At 46.8% G+C, this 19,792-nt stretch overlaps 2 protein-coding genes across 2 annotated transcripts in view; both read left to right on the top strand.

Annotated features, from left to right (window-relative positions):
- Positions 1 to 4,308: 4,308 nt before the first annotated feature.
- Positions 4,309 to 17,164, top strand: LOC122172859 (zinc finger protein 660-like). Its single transcript, XM_065562443.1, has 3 exons — positions 4,309 to 4,790; positions 5,127 to 5,215; positions 13,900 to 17,164. Exons 1-3 carry the CDS (start codon positions 4,576 to 4,578, stop codon positions 15,090 to 15,092), a joined length of 1,497 nt encoding a protein of 498 aa, XP_065418515.1. The 5' UTR covers positions 4,309 to 4,575; the 3' UTR covers positions 15,093 to 17,164.
- Positions 10,953 to 19,792, top strand: part of LOC103306931 (zinc finger protein 239-like) — a 25,760-nt gene continuing 16,920 nt past the window's right edge. The window contains exon 1 of the mRNA XM_065562624.1: positions 10,953 to 11,026. The gene's annotated coding sequence lies outside the window, so the exon portion shown is untranslated. The remainder of the gene's footprint in view (positions 11,027 to 19,792) is intronic.

Here is a 19,792-nt window from a genome sequence, read left to right as displayed (position 1 = left end):
GGGGATGAGTGGGGGACCTCATTCCCCCCTCTCCTGGGACTCGCTGCCTGCAGAGTCAGGCTGGGAGGAGCTGATGTGGAGCCTGCCCACCTGCCCAATCAGGGCACAGCAGAGTTGGGGGGGGGGAGAGGGTTGGTCCCCAAAGCAATGAGCCGGGACACATGGGGGTGGGTCTCTGGAACAAAGGACCGGGGTGGGGAGGGGCGAGTCCCCATAGCGAGGAGCAAGGGACGGAGCAGTCAGGGCACGGCGGGACAGAAGGGGGATGGTGGATAGGATTTTCTCCTGGGTGGTGGCATCTACCTCTTGCAGCCCAGTCTGGAATCCAGCCACTGCTCTCTGTCAGGCATCAGCAGCTGAGCAGAGAGCAGCTCTTCCATGTGGCTTCAGCCACAGCTGCTGTTTTTCCTGTCCCCAAATGGCAGAGATCAGTTACTGCAGCCAAACCGGAGTTTTAGTGTCTGGTCAGATGTGCTTACTGGACGCAGCAGATTCCCTTTGAAAACCGGACACCTGGCAATCCTCCTCTCAACTGATTTCCAAATAGTTATTGGGCTGGTCTCTGTGGGGAAGCTTTACATAGATTCATTGATTACATGGCCAGGAGGGACAATTGTGATTACCTAGTCCCACCTCCTCTATAACAGGCCATAGAACTTCCTTGGATTAATTCCTGCTTGAACTAGAGCGTATAGTTTCAAAAACATCCAATCTTGATTTAAAAATTAGTAAATTTCCTCCTTGGCTAATAACTCCTCACTTTAAACAATTGCACCTTGTTACTTGTCTGCATTTGGCTTCACCTTCCAGCCATTAGATCTTGTTACACCTTTGTCTGGCAACATGAAGAGCCGCCCTGTATCATGTTTCTGTTGTCCATGTAGGTACCTACAGACTGTGAGCAAGACACACCTTAACCTTCCCTTTGCAAAGCAAAAATAGACCCCAGGAGCTGACTCTGTCACTGTACAGCTTGTTTTCCAGTCCTTTAATCATTCTCACGGCTCTTCTCTCCAGTTTATCAACGCAATAGTCCAGCAGCGATTGGACCACTGCCAAATACAGAGGTAACACAACCTTCCTACTCCTGGATATTCCCCTGTTTATACATCCAAGGACTGCATTAGCCCTGGGAGCTCATGTTCAGCTGATTGGATAGAAAGCTGGCTAGATCGTCGGGCTCAACGGGTACTGATCAACGGCTCCATGTCTAGTTGGCAGCCCCAGGGGTCGGTCCTGGGGCCGGTTTTGTTCAATATCTTCATTAATGATCTGGAGGATGGCGTGGACTGCACCCTCAGCAAGTTTACAGATGACACTAAACTGGGAGGAGTGGTAGATACGCTAGAGGGTAGGGACAGGATACAGAGGGACCTAGACAAATTAGAGGATTGGGCCAAAAGAAACCTGATGAGGTTCAACAAGGACAAGTGCAGAGTCCTGCACTTAGGACAGAAGAATCCCATGCACTGCTACAGACTAGGGACCGAATGGCTAGGAAGCAGTTCTGCAGAAAAGGACCTAGAGGTTACAGTGGACAAGAAGCTGGATATGAGTCAACAGTGTGCCCTTGTTGCCAAGAAGGCTAACGGCATTTTGGGCTGTATAAGTAGGGGCATTGCCAGCAGATCAAGGGACATGATCGTTCCCCTCTATTCGACATTGGTGAGGCCTCATCTGGTGTACAGTGTCCAGTTTTGGGCCCCACCCTACAAGAAGGATGTGGAAAATTTGGAAAGAGTCCAGTGGAGGGCAACAAAAATGATTAGGGGGCTGGAGCACATGACTTATGAGGAGAGGCTGAGGGAACCGGGATTGTTTAGTCTACAGAAGAGAAGAATGAGGGGGGATTTGATAGCTGCTTTCAACTACCTGAAAGGGGGTTCCAAAGAGGATGGATCTAGACTGTTCTCAGTGGTACCTGATGACAGAACAAGGAGTAATGGTCTCAAGTTGCAGTTGGGGAGGTTTAGGTTAGATATTAGGAAAAACTTTTTCACTAGGAGGGTGGTGAAGCACTGGAATGGGTTACCTAGGGAGGTCGTGGGAATCTCCTTCCTTAATAGGTTTTTAAGGTCAGGCTTGACAAAGCCCTGGCTGGGATGATTTAGTTGGGAATTGGTCCTGCTTTGAGCAGGGGGTTGGACTAGATGACCTCCTGAGGTCCCTTCCAACCCTGATATTCTATGATTCTATGATTATCCACCATGTCCCACAAGCCTTTTTTCAGCGAGTCCCTGCGTCCCACGAGACAGTGCCCCATCCTGCAAGTGTAGCCTACGTTCTTTGGCTCTAGATTCATAACTGTGCATTTGGCCATATTAAAACATAATTGTTTGCTTGCACCCAGTTCACCAAGCCACCCAGAGGCTCTCTGTCAGCAACCTGTCCTCTTTGAGATTTACCGCCCTCCCTTCTTTGCAATTTGCAAACTTTTTGGGTGATACTTTTTGGTTTTCTTCCAGCTCGCTGATGAAAATGTGAAGTAGGGTAGGGCCAAGAACTGATCCCTGCAGGATCCCACCAGAAACACATACATAGACTCATACATACACTTTAAGGTCAGAAGGGACCATTATGATCATCTGGTCTGACCCCCTGCATGCTGCAGGCCATAAAACCGTCCCTACCCCTTCCCTGGACTCTGCTGTTGAAGTCCCCAATCCTGTTTTTAGTGACTGCAATCGCCAGAGACCCTCCTGCTAGAGATCCCTGCCCCATGCTGCGGAGGAAGGCGAAAAACCTCCAGAGGCTCAGCCAATCTGCCCTGGAGGAAAATTCCTTCCCGACCCCAAATGTGGCGATCAGTAAGACCCCGAGCATATAGGCAAGAGTCTCCAGCCCGACCCCGTTAGCCATTATACTATTTACCCACCATTGCTTGGCTTTCCTTGACTACTATGTTTTACCATTAAACCATTCCCTCCATAAACTTATCTAACTTTATCTTAAAACCAGACAGGTCCGTCGCCCCCACCGTTTCCCTCGGTAGGCCGTTCCAATATTTCACCCCTCTGACGGTCAGAAACCTTCGTCTAATTTCAAGTCTGAACTTCCCCACGGCCAGTTTGTATCCATTCGTTCTGGTATCCACGTTAGTACTAAGCTGGAATAATTCTTCTCCCTCCCTTGTATTAATCCCTCTAATATATTTAAAGATAGCAATCATATCCCCTCTCAGCCTTCGCTTTGTCAGACTAAACAACCCAAGCTCCTCTAGTCTCCTTTCGTACGACAGCTTTTCCATTCCTCTGATCATCCTAGTGGCCCTTCTCTGCACCCGTTCCAGTTTGAGTTCATCTTTTTTAAACATGGGAGACCAGAACTGCACACAGTACTCCAAATGAGGTCTCACCAGCGCCTTGTACAACGGAAGCAGGACCTCCTTATCCCTACTAGATATACCTCGCCTAATGCATCCCAAGACAGCATTGGCTTTTTTCACCGCCACGTCACATTGTCGACTCAGTCATCCTGCGGTCTACAAGAACCCCTAGGTCCTTCTCCTCTTCCAACACACCCGCTCAGTGATGGTTCCTCATTGTACAATTCTTCTGAGACCTGTCAGCTTGCCAGTTTTTAATCCATTTGTTTTGTGCCATACTGTTGTTTTTTTTTCCAAATCATTTACCATCTGTCCCCCAGCTTCTGCTGAAGGTGTACCTGGCAGTCTGGGTGCCCTTTGCGAGGCGGCTGGTGAGGGAGTGTTCTCCTCCCTTCTCCTAGTGGTGCTGCAGTCTGAGTGGGAATCCGCACTCTGGGGAGATGCTCCGGGGACAGAGAGCCCATGGCTCGATAGAGTCCCCCAGTGAAAGAGACCCCCGAGCTCAGACACAGCCTTGGCGGGCAGCAGGGGATGCTGCTCTGTGGGACACGTTTCCAGGGTTGGAAAAAGATTCTGGGTGGATCCCTCCTGGGCCTCGTGTTCAACCCCAGGTCAGAGCGCAGGAGGGGAGCGGGATTCATTAGCTCCTGCCACCAGAGGGCTCTGGGTGCGGTGGAGGCTGGGGACGGGCAGGCTGCGCGGGCCCTTTAACTGGGTCTGCCAAGGAATCCGGGATATTTCAATTTGAGCTTCCTGGGTCAGGCGGCGCAGACACTGCAGCTGCTGCCCCCATGGCTCCATTGTGAGCCGGGAGCTTGGGCTGAGCCGCTGCTGCTCCTCAGTGGGGTGTGTGCGGGGAGAGCCCTTCCCTAGCGCCCCTCTGTGCCCAGCCAGGGGGACTTTCTCCGGGGGCTGGAACCAGCCCCTGGGGGCAGCCCCGGGCTCTGCCGACCCCACCCCTGAGCCGGAGCCTGCAGGTGAGGGGAGAGACCCGGGGGAAAGGGCTGGGGCCGGGCAGGAAAGTGACTCCGCACCAACGCCCCCTCCTCGCCCCAGCTCTGCTCCCGGGAGGGAGGGGGTCTGCGAGTCCCAGAGCTGCTGCCCTTCTTGAAACCTCCCGCCCCCCCCGACTGTGCTCCTCTGAGCTCCTGCAGAAGCCGAGCCAGCTTTCAGTGACAAAGCTGTGTGGTTTCTTCCACACCCCGGACCAACATAGCCATGCCGAGAAAACCCCCAAGGTAGACACAGCTATGCCGACAAAGTGTTTCTGTTGGCCCGGCTGTCAAGAGAAGTGGTGTTCCTGCACCGGAAGAAATACTCCTGCTGAGTCTACCCTAAAGGGCTATGCATTCTTAACTCTGCAGAGTAGACATGGCCGCAACAAAACAGCAACCAGATCTCCTGTCCAGACGGGGGAAGGAGAAGCAAGTGGGGAGAGAAGTTACAGGCTCCTAAACCTGCCCAGGTCTGTTGACTTCAGATTCACTTCTCATTGCACAAGACAAGGAGCTGAGGCAGGAAAAGTAGGTTCCTACCTCTGCCTGATCCCTGCTACTGCCCTGGGTGACAATGTCAGGGGGAACCCCAAGGCAGCTGCTTCGATTTTGTTCTTTTCTAGTATTTGGTTCTGGGAGGGTTTAAATATATATGTTGGTGGGTTTAGAAAAACGCCCCAGTGTTTTTGCAGTGTGGCAGAATGCAAAACGTCTGTTTGCAGGGAAGGGGAGGGTGGTGAACCAGTGTGTGAAATTGTTTAAAGTCCCCATCTGAAACTTTCCCTCTGCCCTTTTCATCCTGACAGGCTGGAAAATAACATCCAGGTTTCACTCCACATTTTCCCACCCTCCCTGGGGATAGCAAAGGGAAATGGCTGCAGCATAACAGGCACAGGTAAGCGATTATCAGGGAGCAGGTGTGTTTGGGGGTCCCTACCAGTGTCCCTGATTTCCCTCTCACGCCGGGGACTCTGCGTGCCCCTCCATCACACTTAATAAAACCACCAACTTTTTCTCCTCAGGTAGTTAGTGATTAGATGCTGTTCTAGTTCCTTGATAGATGAGGGCCAGTCCTCTATTGAGCTAACAAACAAGTCCATTTTCTCCAAACATCCAGACATATTTACCATTTTTTTTCTCCCCCCATCTCCCCAGTAAATGAGTAGTTTAATGACAGTCCCAGTGATTGCAGGCTGTGATTTCCTTTTGGTTTCACTTCCACTGGGTCTCTGGAGTCATTGCCTATTCCACTCTATCCCTGGGTTCCAATCCTATCCGCATAACCAATTGTTGTGGTTTTTGCTCTACATTCACTGCTGTTCTGACAGTTTTGGAGCTTTCTAAAACTAGAACATGGTGAGGGCTAACAAGCTATTTATAGTTACCCACTTCGTCAGACGCATGTATATTCACCCACAAAAGCTTATGCTCCAATACTTCTGTTAGTCTATAAGGTGCCACAGGATTCTTTGTTGCTTTTTACAAACTATTTATAGGGACACTACATTCTCTTTAATGTGAAGCTGGAAGATGTGGGAAAGGCCCAGCAGGAAGAGTTAGAAATTACCCACTATGAGGAAACAGCCACATGTGCAGAGGTTTATCAAAGACCTACTACCAACCCGCAGGACTCTGAAGCCAAGAGTCACTCCAGAAAGTCAGGAGACAGGCATAGTTTCATAAGTTCTAAGGCCATAATGGACCATTTTGATCATCTAGTCAGACCTTCTGAATAATGCAGGCCATAGGACTTCCCTGTATTAATTTCTGATTGAAATAGAGTGGCTCTTTTAGAAAAACATCCAATCTTGATTTTAAAATGTCCAGTAATGGAGAATCCACTGCAACCCTTGATAAGTTTTCCCCAGTGCTTAATTACCCTCTCTGGTAGAAAGTTTGCACCTAATTTTAGTCTGAATTTCTATTGCTTCAGCTTCTAGCCACTGTATCTTGTACTTTTGTCTGCTAGATTGAAGAGCCCATTATCAAACTTCTGTTTCCCATATGAGTACTTGTAGATGGGGATCACGTCACCACTTAATCATTTGTTTGATAAGCTAAATGGCTTGAGCTCCTTGTGTCTATCACTATAAGGCAGGTTTTTCAATCCTTTAATCATTCTTGTGGTTCTTTGAGCCCTTTCCAATTGTACAGCATCATTCTTCAATTGTGGATACTAGAACGGGACATAGTAGTCAAGTAGCAGTTGCACCAGTAACACACAGAGAGGTAATATAATTTATCCATTCCTACTCAAGTTTCCCCTGTTTATACATTAAAAGGGCTAATGTGATGCTTCAGGTACAGCGTCACACTGGGAACTCACGTTCAGTTGATTATCTACCTTGAGCCTCAGATCTTTATCCTGGGAAGCAGTGACTCTGAAAGAGTATCCCATTTTGCAAATACTGCCTGCTTTGTTCCTAGATGTGGGAGTTTATATGGGGTGTAGAGAAACGCATCTTGTTGGCTGACACTGAGTTTACCAAGTGATCCAAATCTCTGTAAAATGACTAGTCCTCTTTATTATTTACCACTCTTCCAATCTTTGTGTCTTCTGCAAACTTTATCAATAATGATTTTGCTTTCTTCCAAGTCATTGATAAAAATGTTAAATAGTATAGGGCCAAGAACTAGCCACTGTGGGATTCCACTAGAAACACACCTGTCCTCTGGCGATTCCCCATTTACAATTACATTTTGAGACTTATCAGTTAGTTTATTTTTTTAACTATTTATTAATTTCTAACAAGTTCACAAATCCTTGCCTGGTACATATGAGACAGAAAACACTTGTTACAAGAGTTAGCTTTTGTTGAAAGAGACATTATACAGTTAGACAGTTTTTAATCTATATAATGTGCCATCGAACAGGTCCTCAAGGAATCAATTCTGAAGAACTTAGAGGAGAGGAAAGTGATCAAGAATAGTCAGCATGGATTCACCAAGGGCAAGTCATGCCTGACTAACCTAATTGCCTTCTATGACAAGGTGGTCTAGTGGTTAGGATTTGGTGCACTCACTGCCACAGCCTGGGTTTGATTCCCAGTCAGGGAAAAGTGACTTTATATCAAAAAACCTTCAGTTATTCTTCACTTGCAATTTAAACAAATCCATGGCGAGATAACTGGCGGTGTGGATGAGGGGAAAACAGTGGATGTGTTATTCCTTGACTTTAGCAAAGCTTTTGATACGGTCTCCCACAGTATTCTTGCCAGCAAGTTAAAGTAGTATGGGCTGGATGAATGGACCATAAGGTGGATAGAAAGCTGGCTAGATCGTTGGGCTCAACGGGTAGTGATCAATGGCTCCATGTCTAGTTGGCAGCTGGCATCAAGCGGAGTGCCCCAAGGGTCGGTCCTGGGACCGGTTTTGTTCAATATATTTATCAGTGATCTGAAGGATGGCGTGGACTGCACCCTCAGCAAGTTTGCAGATGACACTAAACTGGGAGGAGTGGTAGATATGTTGGAGGGTAGGGATAGGATACAGAGGGACCTAGACAAATTAGAGGATTGGGCCAAAAGAAATCTGATGAGGTTCAACAAGGACAAGTCCAGAGTCTTGCACTTAAGCCGGAAGAATCCCATGCACTGCTACAGACTAGGGACCGAATGGCTAGACAGCAGTTCTGCAGAAAAGGACCCAGGGGTTACAGTGGACGAGAAGCTGGATATGAGTCAACAGTGTACCCTTGTTGCCCAGAAAGCTAACGGCATTTTGGGCTGTATAAGTAGGGGCATTGCCAGCAGATCAAGGGATGTGATCGTTCCCCTCTATTCGACATTGGTGAGGCCTCATCTGGAGTACTGTGTCCAGTTTTGGGCCCCACACGACAAGAAGGATGTGGAAAAATTGGAAAGAGTCCAGTGGAGGGCAACAAAAATGATTAGGGGGCTGGAGCACATGATTTATGAGGAGAAGCTGAGGGAACTGGGATTGTTTAGTCTGCAGAAGAGAAGAATGAGGGGGGATTTGATAGCTGCTTTCAACTACCTGAAAGGGGGTTCCAAAGAGGATGGATCTAGACTATTCTCAGTGGTAGCAGATGACGGAACAAGGAGTAATGATCTCAAGTTGCAGTGGGGGAGGTTTAGGTTGGATATTAGGAAAACCTTTTTCACTAGGAGGGTGGTGAAGCACTGGAATGGGTTACCTAGGGAGGTGGTGGAATCTCCTTCCTTACAGGTTTTTAAGGTCAGGTGTGACAAAGCCCTGGCTGGGATAATTTAGTTGGGGATGGGTCCTGCTTTGAGCAGGGGGTTGGACTAGGTGACCTCCTGAGGTCCCTTCCAACCCTGATATTCTATGATTCTGCTGAGATGCAGCCATCCAACCTGTACAGCCCCTTCACCCCACAGAAGGTAGTACAATGTTCCACAAACCCAAAACCCTACGCCACTTACCTATCCAGTGCTTCACTTCCAGAATCTTCTGCTTCCTGTCTTTCTTGGCTCATGGGCCAGGAAATGTTTCTGAGAAGATCATTTGGACGTTCTTCTCCTTCAGCGCCCTTCTAGGTTCTCTGAAGTTGACTGTATTCTCTCCAGTTCAACTTAAAAATCACAAGTTTAAAAAAAAATGGTGGTAATTTTATTTGCCTTCTGTTTTCTGAGCCCAGGGGGTAGGGAAGATATGTATGTGTGAAGCTCCCTGGTGTGTGTGTATCACACTGTATCGACAAAACTCCACCTCCAACAGTGCACATGGAAAAGTGTGCCCCCCCCACCCCCCCAGCTGCTGGGATTTACCCTTCTGACTTCTCTATCCCCCTGCTTAATCACGACTCTGTTTCCTCTTTACCCCAGCCAGTCTTCTCCTTTTCTCTCCTGCCCTATAGTTACCTGCCTTTCCCTTTCCAGTTTCCCACCTGTTACAGCTACTGCCCCACGTGCCTCTGCACTGTCTATTCTCCTGCACCTGCTCATCCTCCTGCTGGCTGATTCCCCCACGCATCCTCCTGGACCCCCCCCCCGGGTCCCTATAGCTCCCCATATTTCCACTTTTCCTCTGAGTTTCCTGTCCAGTCTCCTAACCACAGAGCCCCAGCCATATTCCTCGAGAACAGCCTGACATTCACACTGGAAACAAGGGCAGTTGGTGGTCATCTTTATTAGGGGCAGCCTCACTTTCACATGCCAAATCTGTACGGAAACAGTGGCCATCTTGATTAAGGGCCATTTGACTTCAGCCCCCCCAGACCCCTCCCAAAGTAATGGGAAATGACAGCCATGTCTCACAAGGGGAAATGTTCTGGAGTCAAAAACTCGCACCCTGAATCTCCTGCTGGGAGGAACCTCAAGTCTCCAAGGAACCATCTGACCTCCTCAAAGGGTCTCCAGGAACGGTTTCCAATTTCTTTAGTTTATACAAGTGATGGAATACACTCCTGTATTCATACCCTACACCCTACTGGAATAATTTTTGTACAAAGTATGACTTTTGAAGTATCTTTTGAAAATTCATAATTTGGTGGTCAGTGTTGTCCTGATAAAATATTTGGCAATATTGTATGTAAAATTAAGATTTTCCTGTAGGATGTTGTTAACACATGTTCCAAACCATAGCAGAAGTTGGCAAACCGGTCTGTCCCAAACAGTGTGCTCTGCTTCATTAGCATTTAAGCAGTAACTAGAGTCATCAAGCAGGAAGGGAGACAAAGGGAGCACAAACAGGTGAAGAAAAAAGCAGCAGAGAAAATCCTTCCACACAGACTCTTTGTCTCCTGGTTCTCAGCTGGATATGCTTCTCAAAGGGGGAACAGGACTATAAAAAATAGGGGCAGACACCCCAAGAGACCTCTTTTCTGCCCCCCCCCCCACTCCCTTCATCTCACTCTTTGCACTTGAGCAGACAAAGAAAATAGCCGTTGGACTATGGGGGACGGGTCCTGACCCGAAGGTTGGTCAGTAACACTGCTGGAAGTATGTGGTGAGAAACTTTGCTTCAGATCTTGTTGTTAGATGCGAGAAAGCATCTTCTCTATTTTTCTTGTCATTTCTTACTTTTATGCTTCATTACTTGTATTCACTTAAAACCTATCTCTTTGGATAAAATGGTAAAACAAGTTTATTAACTACAATCTAGTGTGTTTTAACTTGGAGTGTCTGGGTACTTTATTTAAAGTAATAAGCAGTCATATTAGTACTTTAAGGAATTAAGGACTTAATTTATTTGTATTGTCCAGGAGAGGGCTGGGTAGTACAGGACATACATTTCTGGAGGGCAATTTAAGAGTGGGGGTGCGTGGGGGTCACACTGAAGTATAACCAAGGCTGGTGAGAGTCAGAGTGTAACCCAAGTGTGCCTGGTAGGCTGCAGTTACTTACTCTCTCTCTCTCTCTCTCTCTCTCTCTCTCTCTCTCTCTCTTTTTGAGGATGTGGTTTGCATGCTGGTAGGCTGTTTGTGTGTGGCCCTGGTGGGTGCTAGTTCAGCAAGGCATTGTAAGGCACCGAAGGTTACAGGGCAGGGGTGACACAGCTGCTCATTAGTCTGGATTGTACCCTTGCTATGTCACACCCATCCAGCTAGCACATCTGGAAACAGCCGTGTCTTAGAATAAGTGTAAAATCTTGGTCTCACGTGTTTTCTTTGCCTGGAGCAGGATTTCCCATTCCCAAACTTGTTGTGATCTCCCAGGGAAGAGACATGGGTCCAAGATCTCCAGGACTCTGAGGAAAGGGAGATCCTGAGAGAGCCACACAGGTGAGGAATTGGTTAAACAGACGCAGAAGCCATCTGCCATTGATGTGGTATATCTTGACAGTAGTAAGACTTTTGATATGGTCTCACATGACCTTCTCATAAAGAAACTAGGGAAATACAACCTAGATGGAGCTACTATAAGGTGGGTGCATAACTGGTTGGAAAGCCATTCATAGAGTAGCTATCAGTGGTTCACAGTGAAGCTGGAAGCGCATATTGAGTGGGGTCCCACAGGGATCAGTTCTGGGTCTGGTTCCGTTCAGTATCTTCATCAGTAATTTAGATAATGGCATAGAGAGTACATTATAAAGTTTGCGGACAATACCAAGCTGGGAGGGGTTGCAAAGTGCTTTGGAGGATAGGATTAAAATTGAAAATGATCTGGACAAACTGGAGAAATGGTCTGACGTAAATAGGATGAAATTCAATAAGGACAAATGCAAAGTACTCCACTTAGGAAGGAACAATCAGTTGCACACACACAAAATGGGAAATGACTAGCAAGGAAGGACTACTGTGGAAAGGGATCTGGGGGTCATAGTGGGATCACAGGCTAAATAAGTCAACAGTGTAACACTGCTGCAAAGAAAAAAAGAAAAAAAAAAAAAAGCAAACCTCGTTCTGCGATGTATTAGCAGGAGTGTTATAAGCAAGACAAGAAATAATTCTTCTGCTCATACTCAACTGGAATATTGTGCCCAGCTCTGCACCACATTTCAGAAAAGATGTGGACAAATTGGAGAATGCCCAGAGAAGAGCAACAAAAATGATCAAAGGTCTAGAAAACATGACCTATGAGGGAAGATTGAAAAAAAACTTGGGTTTGTTTAGTCTGGAGAAGAGAAGACAGAGGGGATATAATAGTTTTCAAGTACATAAAAGGTTGTTACTAAGAGGAGGGAGAAAAATTGTTCTCTCTAACCTCTGAGGATAGGACAAGAAGCAATGGGCTTAAATTACTGCAAGGGCAGTTTAGGTTGGACATTAGGAAAAACTTCTTAACTTTCAGGGTAGTTAACCACTGGAATAAATTGCCTAAGGAGGTTGTGGACTCTCCATCACTGTCTAACCTGCTCTTAAAAATCTCCAAACACCTGTCAAGGATGGTCTAGATCAGAGGTTCTCAAACTGTGGTCCGCGAACCACCAGTGGTTCGCGAGCTCCATTCAGGTGGTCCATGGATAGTTCCTTCTAAGGTGCACACCTGGGTGGCTGCACACAAGAGAATGAAGGGCCACCCACCTAGTTAGTGGAGCCACGCAGGTGTGGCTCCAGTAATTGTGTCTGGACCCTGGAGAAGATGCACATGTAAGGTGAGGTGGCAGTCGTGGGGGAAACAGGGGGTAGGTGGGAGGTGGCAGTGGTAAGAGAAGAGGGGGTGGGAGGAATTTGGGACATGCAGGGCTGCGGTAGCCAGAGAAAGAGGCCCCAGTTTGGGGGATGCTACAGTGGGGGAGAGAGGAAAAGACCCCCCCCCCCCTCCTTCCCAGTCCCAGCTTGGGGGCTGCCACGGCAGGGGAGAGAAGGCACATCCCTTGCATTAGAAAGGTAAGACTACTGATATTAAAATAAGAGTTGTCCTTTTATTTGTAGAACAAAAAAACTAATTATTAAGTTTTTAATATAGCACTTTTATCCAAAGTGCTTTACAATCGTTAGCTAACGGTACAAACAACATTTGGAAAGATCATTAAGTGGTCCACTGAGACCCTCAGCAATTTTCAAGTGGTCTGTGGGGGAAAAAAAAAAAAAGTTTGAGAACCACTGGTTCTTAGTTCTGCCTTGAGTGCAGGGGACTGGACTAGAAGACCTCTCGAGGTCCCTTCCAGTCCTACAGTTTTATGTAAACAGCTGAGATTCTCACAAAGGCCTGTGAGCATCTCCAGGTCTCTGTCCCCAGGTCAGGATTGTCCCCAGCGGGTAGTGTACACACATGGCAGATGTTGCTCGTGACTTCCCACCCACCCTCACTGACCCCAGGGAGCAGCTCCCTGCCTTTGAATGTTTGGATGGGATGTGGGAGCAGAATAGGTCTTCCCCCCCCCCCCCCCCCCCCCCCAAAAAAAATGTTTTAGGAAGGATTTAGATTGAGTTTTCAATTATCCCAACAGATATTTTAATTTGTTCCCCCCTTTCCTGTTCCACTTTCTGAGATTCCCATTTGTACCAGGGGCTCGGGTGGTCAGGCAGCATAGTGGTTAGATCACCAGGCTCTCTCTCAGTCCCCTACTGGGCTGTGTACTTTGTCTTTAAGGCCAGGGGAGTGGTAAGGGGCACCCAGGCCCTCCCTCTCTCTCCACAGGGTCCCAGCCCATAGCCCTGTGTATCTCAACCCCTGAACAGGGTGGGGTTGGTGTCCCTCCTGGGAGTGAGTCAGAACCCACTGCCCTGGACTACTTCCTACAAGTCCATTCAGTTGGGGGCATGGCCCCTCTAGTACAATCTGCCAGTGGCTTGCTGCCCATAGGTTCCCTCTTGGGTCTAGGGAAATGCCTTGGTGTGATCCCAGGTCCCTTCAGGCAAGGTGAGGATGAGCCCCACAATGTCTCTGGGGTCTGCTCAGTCTGATACCTCTGGTGCTGGGGGTTCATTCGCAGTCTCCCCTTGGTTGAGTAGCAAGTTCTGGCTTCCAGGTGGCTGCCCTGGCTGGCAGGTCACTGCTCCATCCCTTCAGCCCTGAGCAGAACCAGGGTCCCTTCTTTGATTCTCCCTCCAGTCCTGGCATTGTTTTCAGGTATAGTTGAGTGGGGCTAGTTTAACTCAAACACTTTCTTTAACCCTTGCTGAGGCAGCTGGGAGTTTCTCTGCTTCATTGTGCTCTTCTTCCAGTGCAGGGACTGACTCCTGTCTGGATTGTCTCTCTGTCACATCAGGTGATGGGATGGTGAGTAAGAACAAGGAGGAGCATCCTCAGCAGGGAGGTCCTGGTCAAATGGAAGCACAGAGAACACTATCAGGAAGATCTGAAGGGGATGTGTCCTGGAGTCCTGAGCAGGGAGAAGCCTGCGAAAATCAGCACAGGCCAGAGGTGCAGCAGGGAATCTCTTCAGGGGAGAAACAACAGGGTAAATCCACTGACCAGGGGGTTGGTTTGAAGGACCTTCCTGAAGACATGATCCAGCCAGGAATCTGCACTAAAGGGAAACTGTATGAATGTGCTGAGTGCGGAAAAATCTTCAATAATGACTCATCCCTGATTATTCATCGGAGAGTCCACACAGGAGAGAGACCCTATAACTGCCCAGAGTGTGGGAAATCCTTCCCTCGGAGCTCCACCCTTGTTGTGCATCAGAGAGTGCACACGGAAGAGAAACCCTATAAATGCCCCGACTGCGGGAAAAGCTTCAAGCGGAGCTCAACCCTTATTTCACACCAGAAAATCCACACAGGAGAGAGACCTTATAACTGCCTGGAATGTGGGAAAAGTTTCAATCAAGGCTCAAACCTAATTAAGCATCAGAGAATCCACACAGGGGAGAGACCCTATAACTGCCTTGAGTGCGGGAAAAGTTTCACTCGGCACTCGCACCTCATTAGACATCAGAGAATGCACACTGGAAAGATACCCTATAGGTGCCCTGACTGTGGAAAAAACTTTAGTGACAGCTCAGCTGTTATTAGACATCAGAGGATCCATACTGGAGAGAGACCCTATAAATGCCTTGAGTGTGGGAAAAGCTTCAAGCAGAGCTCAGACCTTATGAATCATCAGAGAAGCCACACAGGAGAAAAACCCTATTACTGCCCAGAGTGTGGGAAGGGGTTCAGTCGGAAGGCTCACGTTATTTCGCACCAGAAAATGCACAGGCCAGAAAGATCCTCTAACTGCCTCGAATGTGGGAAAAACTTCACTAGGAGCTCTGACCTCATTAGACATCAGAAAACCCACACTAGGAAGACACCATATAAATGTTCTGTCTGTCGAAAAAGCTTCAAGCAGAGGTTAGAACTTATTTCACATCAGAGAGCTCACACAACAAAGAGAAACTATAAATGTTCTGTCTGTGGGAAAAGCTACAAGGTGAAGGTGTCTCTAATGTCCCATCAGAAACTCCACACAGGCTAGCAGATGGCAGGAGCTCTCACTATGGACAATGGGTCTGTGCTCTCCTGAAGCAAAGTGTAAATGTTTCATTGATAGATGGTCTTTGCAGGGGCAGCAAGTGGATGAAGGGTTTGGGTTTCAGTGGGGGATAGTTGACAGGGGTAGAAGAGGATGGAACGCTGGATACCCAGGAGCTGGGTGATTTCAGGGTCTGGGGTGAGCAGGCGATTGGGATTGGTAGAGAGACATTTCTGTGGGTTACACACGTATTTTCCAATTTAGAGGACAGGTAAAAATGCCCCGTTGCAGTTCTTGCCTGAGTTGTCTCTGTAGCTCCTAGGGCATCTCGGGATAGGGACAGAGGAATGTTATTCAGGGAAGCAGCAAGGGGCCCTCTGGGGCTGTAGTTACAAGGCAGGAAGAGCTGCTGATCTGAACTAACAGGATGCCAGAGCACTGCTCAGTGTATTGGACATCTCTGAAGTCATGGATGGTGGGGGTGGCTGGAGATTGGGGAATACATGGAGATTACCCAGAGAGGTGGGAACTCTAGGGGATGCCTTTTTGGGAGTGTGGTGTAGCAGTTGGAGGGGAGGGTGGGGGAAATGAGAGTTAAGATTCCTGGGTGTGAGCTAGTGCTGGTTACTTCCCCTGCTCTCTCTGTGTCCATTTCTCCCATCCCTACAATGGTGATAATATTTGACCAATGCCCTGGAGAGTTGTGAGGGGCCATTAATTACTGTGTATGAAGTGGTTCAGGAGAATGCGAGTACAGGAGAGGCTGAGTTTCACTATTATTGTTATTACTGTGTACTGTGTTCACAGGATTATAGAACACAGAAATGCAGGGTTGGAAGGAACCTTGAAAGGTCATCTAGTCCAGTTTCCTGTGCCGAGGCAGAACCAAGTAATCCTATACTATCCCTGACAGGTGTTTGTCTTAAAAACCTCCAATGATGGGAATTCCACAACCTCCCTTGATAGTCTATTCCAGAGCTTAACTATGCTAATAGCAGTGGTCCCCAAACTTTACAGAGTAGTGGCCTTCCTTACCCCTGTTTGTGCCCCCCTGGCCTCATGGGAGCTGGGTTTGGGAGTGGGGCTGCAGCTCCCAGGGGGAGGGAGGGAGCATGGACAGGATTAAGGGGGCCTAGTGTGGGGACGCAGCTGGGACTGGGGCCGGGTGTGGAGCCGCGATTGGGCCATGGTGGTGAGCTGAGGCTGGGCGTGGTGCAGGACCACGGCTGGGGGCAGTGCCAGAGCAGAGCTGGGAGCGAAGCGGGGCTGGGTGGCACTCCCTTCACCCCAAGGGGGCTGGCCCAAACCCTGCTGCATCCCCCCAAATGTTCCTCTGCACCCCACAGTTTTAGGAGCTCTGCCTTATCATTATAAAGCAGGTGACTTTTTCCTTCCCAAGTGTAATATTTTGCATTTATCTTTACTGTCTTTATTTCAGACAAATTCTCCAATTTGTCAAGGCCATTTTGAAATCTAATCCTGTCCTCGAAAGTGCTAGAAATCCCTCCCATGTTCCTCATATTTGAGTATGAACCATTGATAACTACTCTCTGAGTATAGCCTTTCAAAGAGTTTTGCATCCACATTATAGTCATTTCATCTAGACCACATTTTCCTAGTTTGCTTATGAGAATGTCAGGTGGGACTGTGTCATAAGCCTTACTGAAATAAAGATTACTCCAGGGGGAATTCTGTGCCAAAAAAAAAAAAAAAAATTCTGCACACAATATTTTAAAATTCTGCATATTTTATTTGTCAAAATAATGTGGGTTTTTTTACTGCAAAAAGATCCACAATTACAGACAGTCAGTCATGATTGAGAACAACATTGCAGGATGTGCAAAATAATTTGTCCCCATCCACATGTGTTTTATAGGGATATTCTCAAGCACGAGAAGCTGGTGTAGCAGTTTTGATACATGATGTGAAGGCTGTTCATGTTGTGCAAAAGAAAGAATATCCCTTTGCCATTTGATAATTTCATCTGGACCTGGCTGGGTACTTTGGGAAGTGCTTGGTTCTGATTGTCCTGACATTTTATTAACTGCTTGATAAATGTTTTATTTGTGCTCAAAGTTTTTTTTTAAATGGGTAAGTAAAATAAATCCTGAGCTATAATCTAACCACCATGGTGCCACTTTGGCACAGGAAAACAGTGAGAGAGCACATAGATCTTCCTAGCAGAGGATTTCCTTACTGTTATTTATAATAAGGCTCCTTTACATCACTCTGGCAATGCAAAGGAGCCTTAAAACTTTTATAGGTTTTATGCTCCTGAGGTAATTGACTGAGAATGGGAACAGTTAACTAAGAATAGGAACATTAACCACATTACTATGCAGGCAGGCTGCTACATTTCTGCCTCAGAAAATGAGTGTTTTATTTCAAATGTTGAAACAGTTTTGCACAGAACACTCTTATTCTTCCACACCTTGTCCCCTCTCAAATAAAACCTGACTGAATTTTGTTTCAATCCAATCCCCGTTATCTTCTATAAAATGAGCCTCCAGGCAATTTAAGGGATAGCACTGGCTGATTACATTTCCAAACCTGGCAAAACAGCTGCTTCATTGCAATGAAGGAACATAGGCAGGCAGGCTGCTACATTTCTGCCTTAGGGGATAGAGCCTGCGTTATACCTAACAAAAAGCCCTACCCCTCCACACCCGGTGCTCTGCAGGAGAAAGCAAGAAGGACAGAGTCTCTTTCGTTTGTTTGCTCACGCATGCCCAGCCCTGCCCCTTGACAGTAATTAATGTCCCCACTGCAGGCATGCACGCCCAGCTCCCCTCCCCCACAGTGATTTGCATCTCTGATGGCTACTCAAAGTGTGCTGGAACAGATGCACCACCTGTGCTGCCAGGGAAGAGGTGCATGTCCCCCACATATTTCTTCTGCATTTTTCTGAGCAGGGAGCACAGAAAACTGCAAACCATAAGAATTCTGCAGCTATGCAGGTGCACAGAATTCTGTCAGGAGTACAAGATGTATCACATCTATTGCTTTCCCCCTAGCCACTAGACCAGTAACCCTGTCAAAGAGGAAATTAGATTGGTTTGGTATGATTTAAGAACATAAGAACAGCCATGCTGGGTCAGACCAATGGTCCATCTAGCCAAGTATCCTGTCTTCCGGCAGTGGCCAGTGCCAGATGCTTCAGAGGGAATGGACAGAACAGGAAATCATCAAGTGATCCATCCCCTGTTGCTTACTCCCAACTTCTGGCAACAGAGGCTAGGGACACTTCAGAGCATGGTTTTGCAACCCTGCACATCCTGGCTAATAGCTATTGATGGACCCATCCATCATTAACTTATCTAGCCGTTTTTTTAACCTTGTTATAGTCTTGGCCTTTACAACATCCTCTGGCAAAGAGTTCCCAAGGCTGACAGTGAGTTGTGTGAAGAAATAGGTCTATTTGTTTGTTCTAAACCGGCTAACTATTCATTTCATTTGGTGACCCCTAGTTCTTGTGTTAGGAGAATGAGTTAATAACACTTCCTTATTTACATTCACCACACCAGTCATGATTTTATAGACCTCTATCATATACCTCCTTAGTCATCTCTTTTCCAAGCTGAAAAATCCAGTTTTATTAATTTCTCCTCACACAGAAGCCGTTCCATACCTCTAATAATTTTTGTTTGCTCTTTTTTGTACCTTTTCCAATTCCAATATATCTTTTTTGAGATGGAGTGACCAGATTTGCACACAGTATTCAAGATGTGGGCGTACCATGGATTTATATAGAGGCAATATGATATTTTTTGTCTTATCTATCCTTTTCCTAATGATTCCCAACATTCTGTTTGCTTTTTTGACTGCCGCTGCACATTGAGTGGATGTTTTCAGAGAACTATTCATAATGACTCCAAGATCTCGTTCTTGAGTGGAAAGAGCTAATTTAGACTCCCATCATTTTATATGTATAGTTGGGGTTATTTTTTCCAATGTGCATTATTTTGCATTTATCCACATTGAATTTCATCTGCCATTTTGTTGCCCAGTCACCCAGTTTTCTGAGATCCCTTTGTTACTCTTCGCAGTCTGTTTTGGACTTAATTATCTTGAGTAATTTTTTATCATCTGCAAATTTTGCCACCTCACTGTTTACCCCTTTTTCCAGAGAATTTATGAATATGTTAAACAGTTCTGGTCCCAGTACAGACCCCTGGGAGACACCACTACTTATCTCTCTCCATTCTGAAAACTGACCATTTATTTCTACCCTGTGTTTCCTATTTTTTTAACCAGTTAATGATCCATGAAAGGATCTTCCCTCTTATCCCATGACAGCTTTCTTTGCTTAAGAGCCTTTCGTGAGGGACCTTGTCAAAGCCTTTTTGAAACTGTTGACAAATCCATGTTGGCTATTTCTTATCCTATTATCCAGTAGGTACTTACAAACTGATTGTTTAATAATTTGTTCCAGTATCTTTCCGGTTATTGAAGTTAGTGTAACTGGTTTATAGTTCCTCCAGTTCTCTGTTTCCCTTTTTAATGATAGCTACAATGTTTGCTTTACTCCGGTGTTCTGGGACGTCACTCACCCACCAGGAGTTCTCAAAGATACTCGCTAATGATTCAGAGACTGGTTCAGCTAGTTCCTTAAGTACCTTAGAGTAAATTTCATCAGGACATCCCCATTTGAATATTAATTATGTTAAGTATCTGGTCACATAAATGAGTACTGAAGCAAAATG

The sequence above is a fragment of the Chrysemys picta genome, chromosome 12 (assembly GCF_011386835.1).
Source record: "Chrysemys picta bellii isolate R12L10 chromosome 12, ASM1138683v2, whole genome shotgun sequence".
NCBI lineage: Eukaryota > Metazoa > Chordata > Testudines > Emydidae > Chrysemys > Chrysemys picta.
This window is presented reverse-complemented; position numbering and strand designations above follow the sequence as displayed.

Excerpts from the sequence above, each read along its gene's own strand:
- LOC122172859 (XM_065562443.1), top strand. The coding sequence starts at position 4,576 with ATGCCGACAAAGTGTTTCTGTTGGCCCGGCTGTCAAGAGAAGTGGTGT. Across the intron at positions 4,791-5,126 it reads AGGCTCCTAAACCTGCCCAG|GCTGGAAAATAACATCCAGG; the intron begins GTCTGTTGACTT and ends TCATCCTGACAG. Across the intron at positions 5,216-13,899 it reads CTGCAGCATAACAGGCACAG|GTGATGGGATGGTGAGTAAG; the intron begins GTAAGCGATTAT and ends CTGTCACATCAG.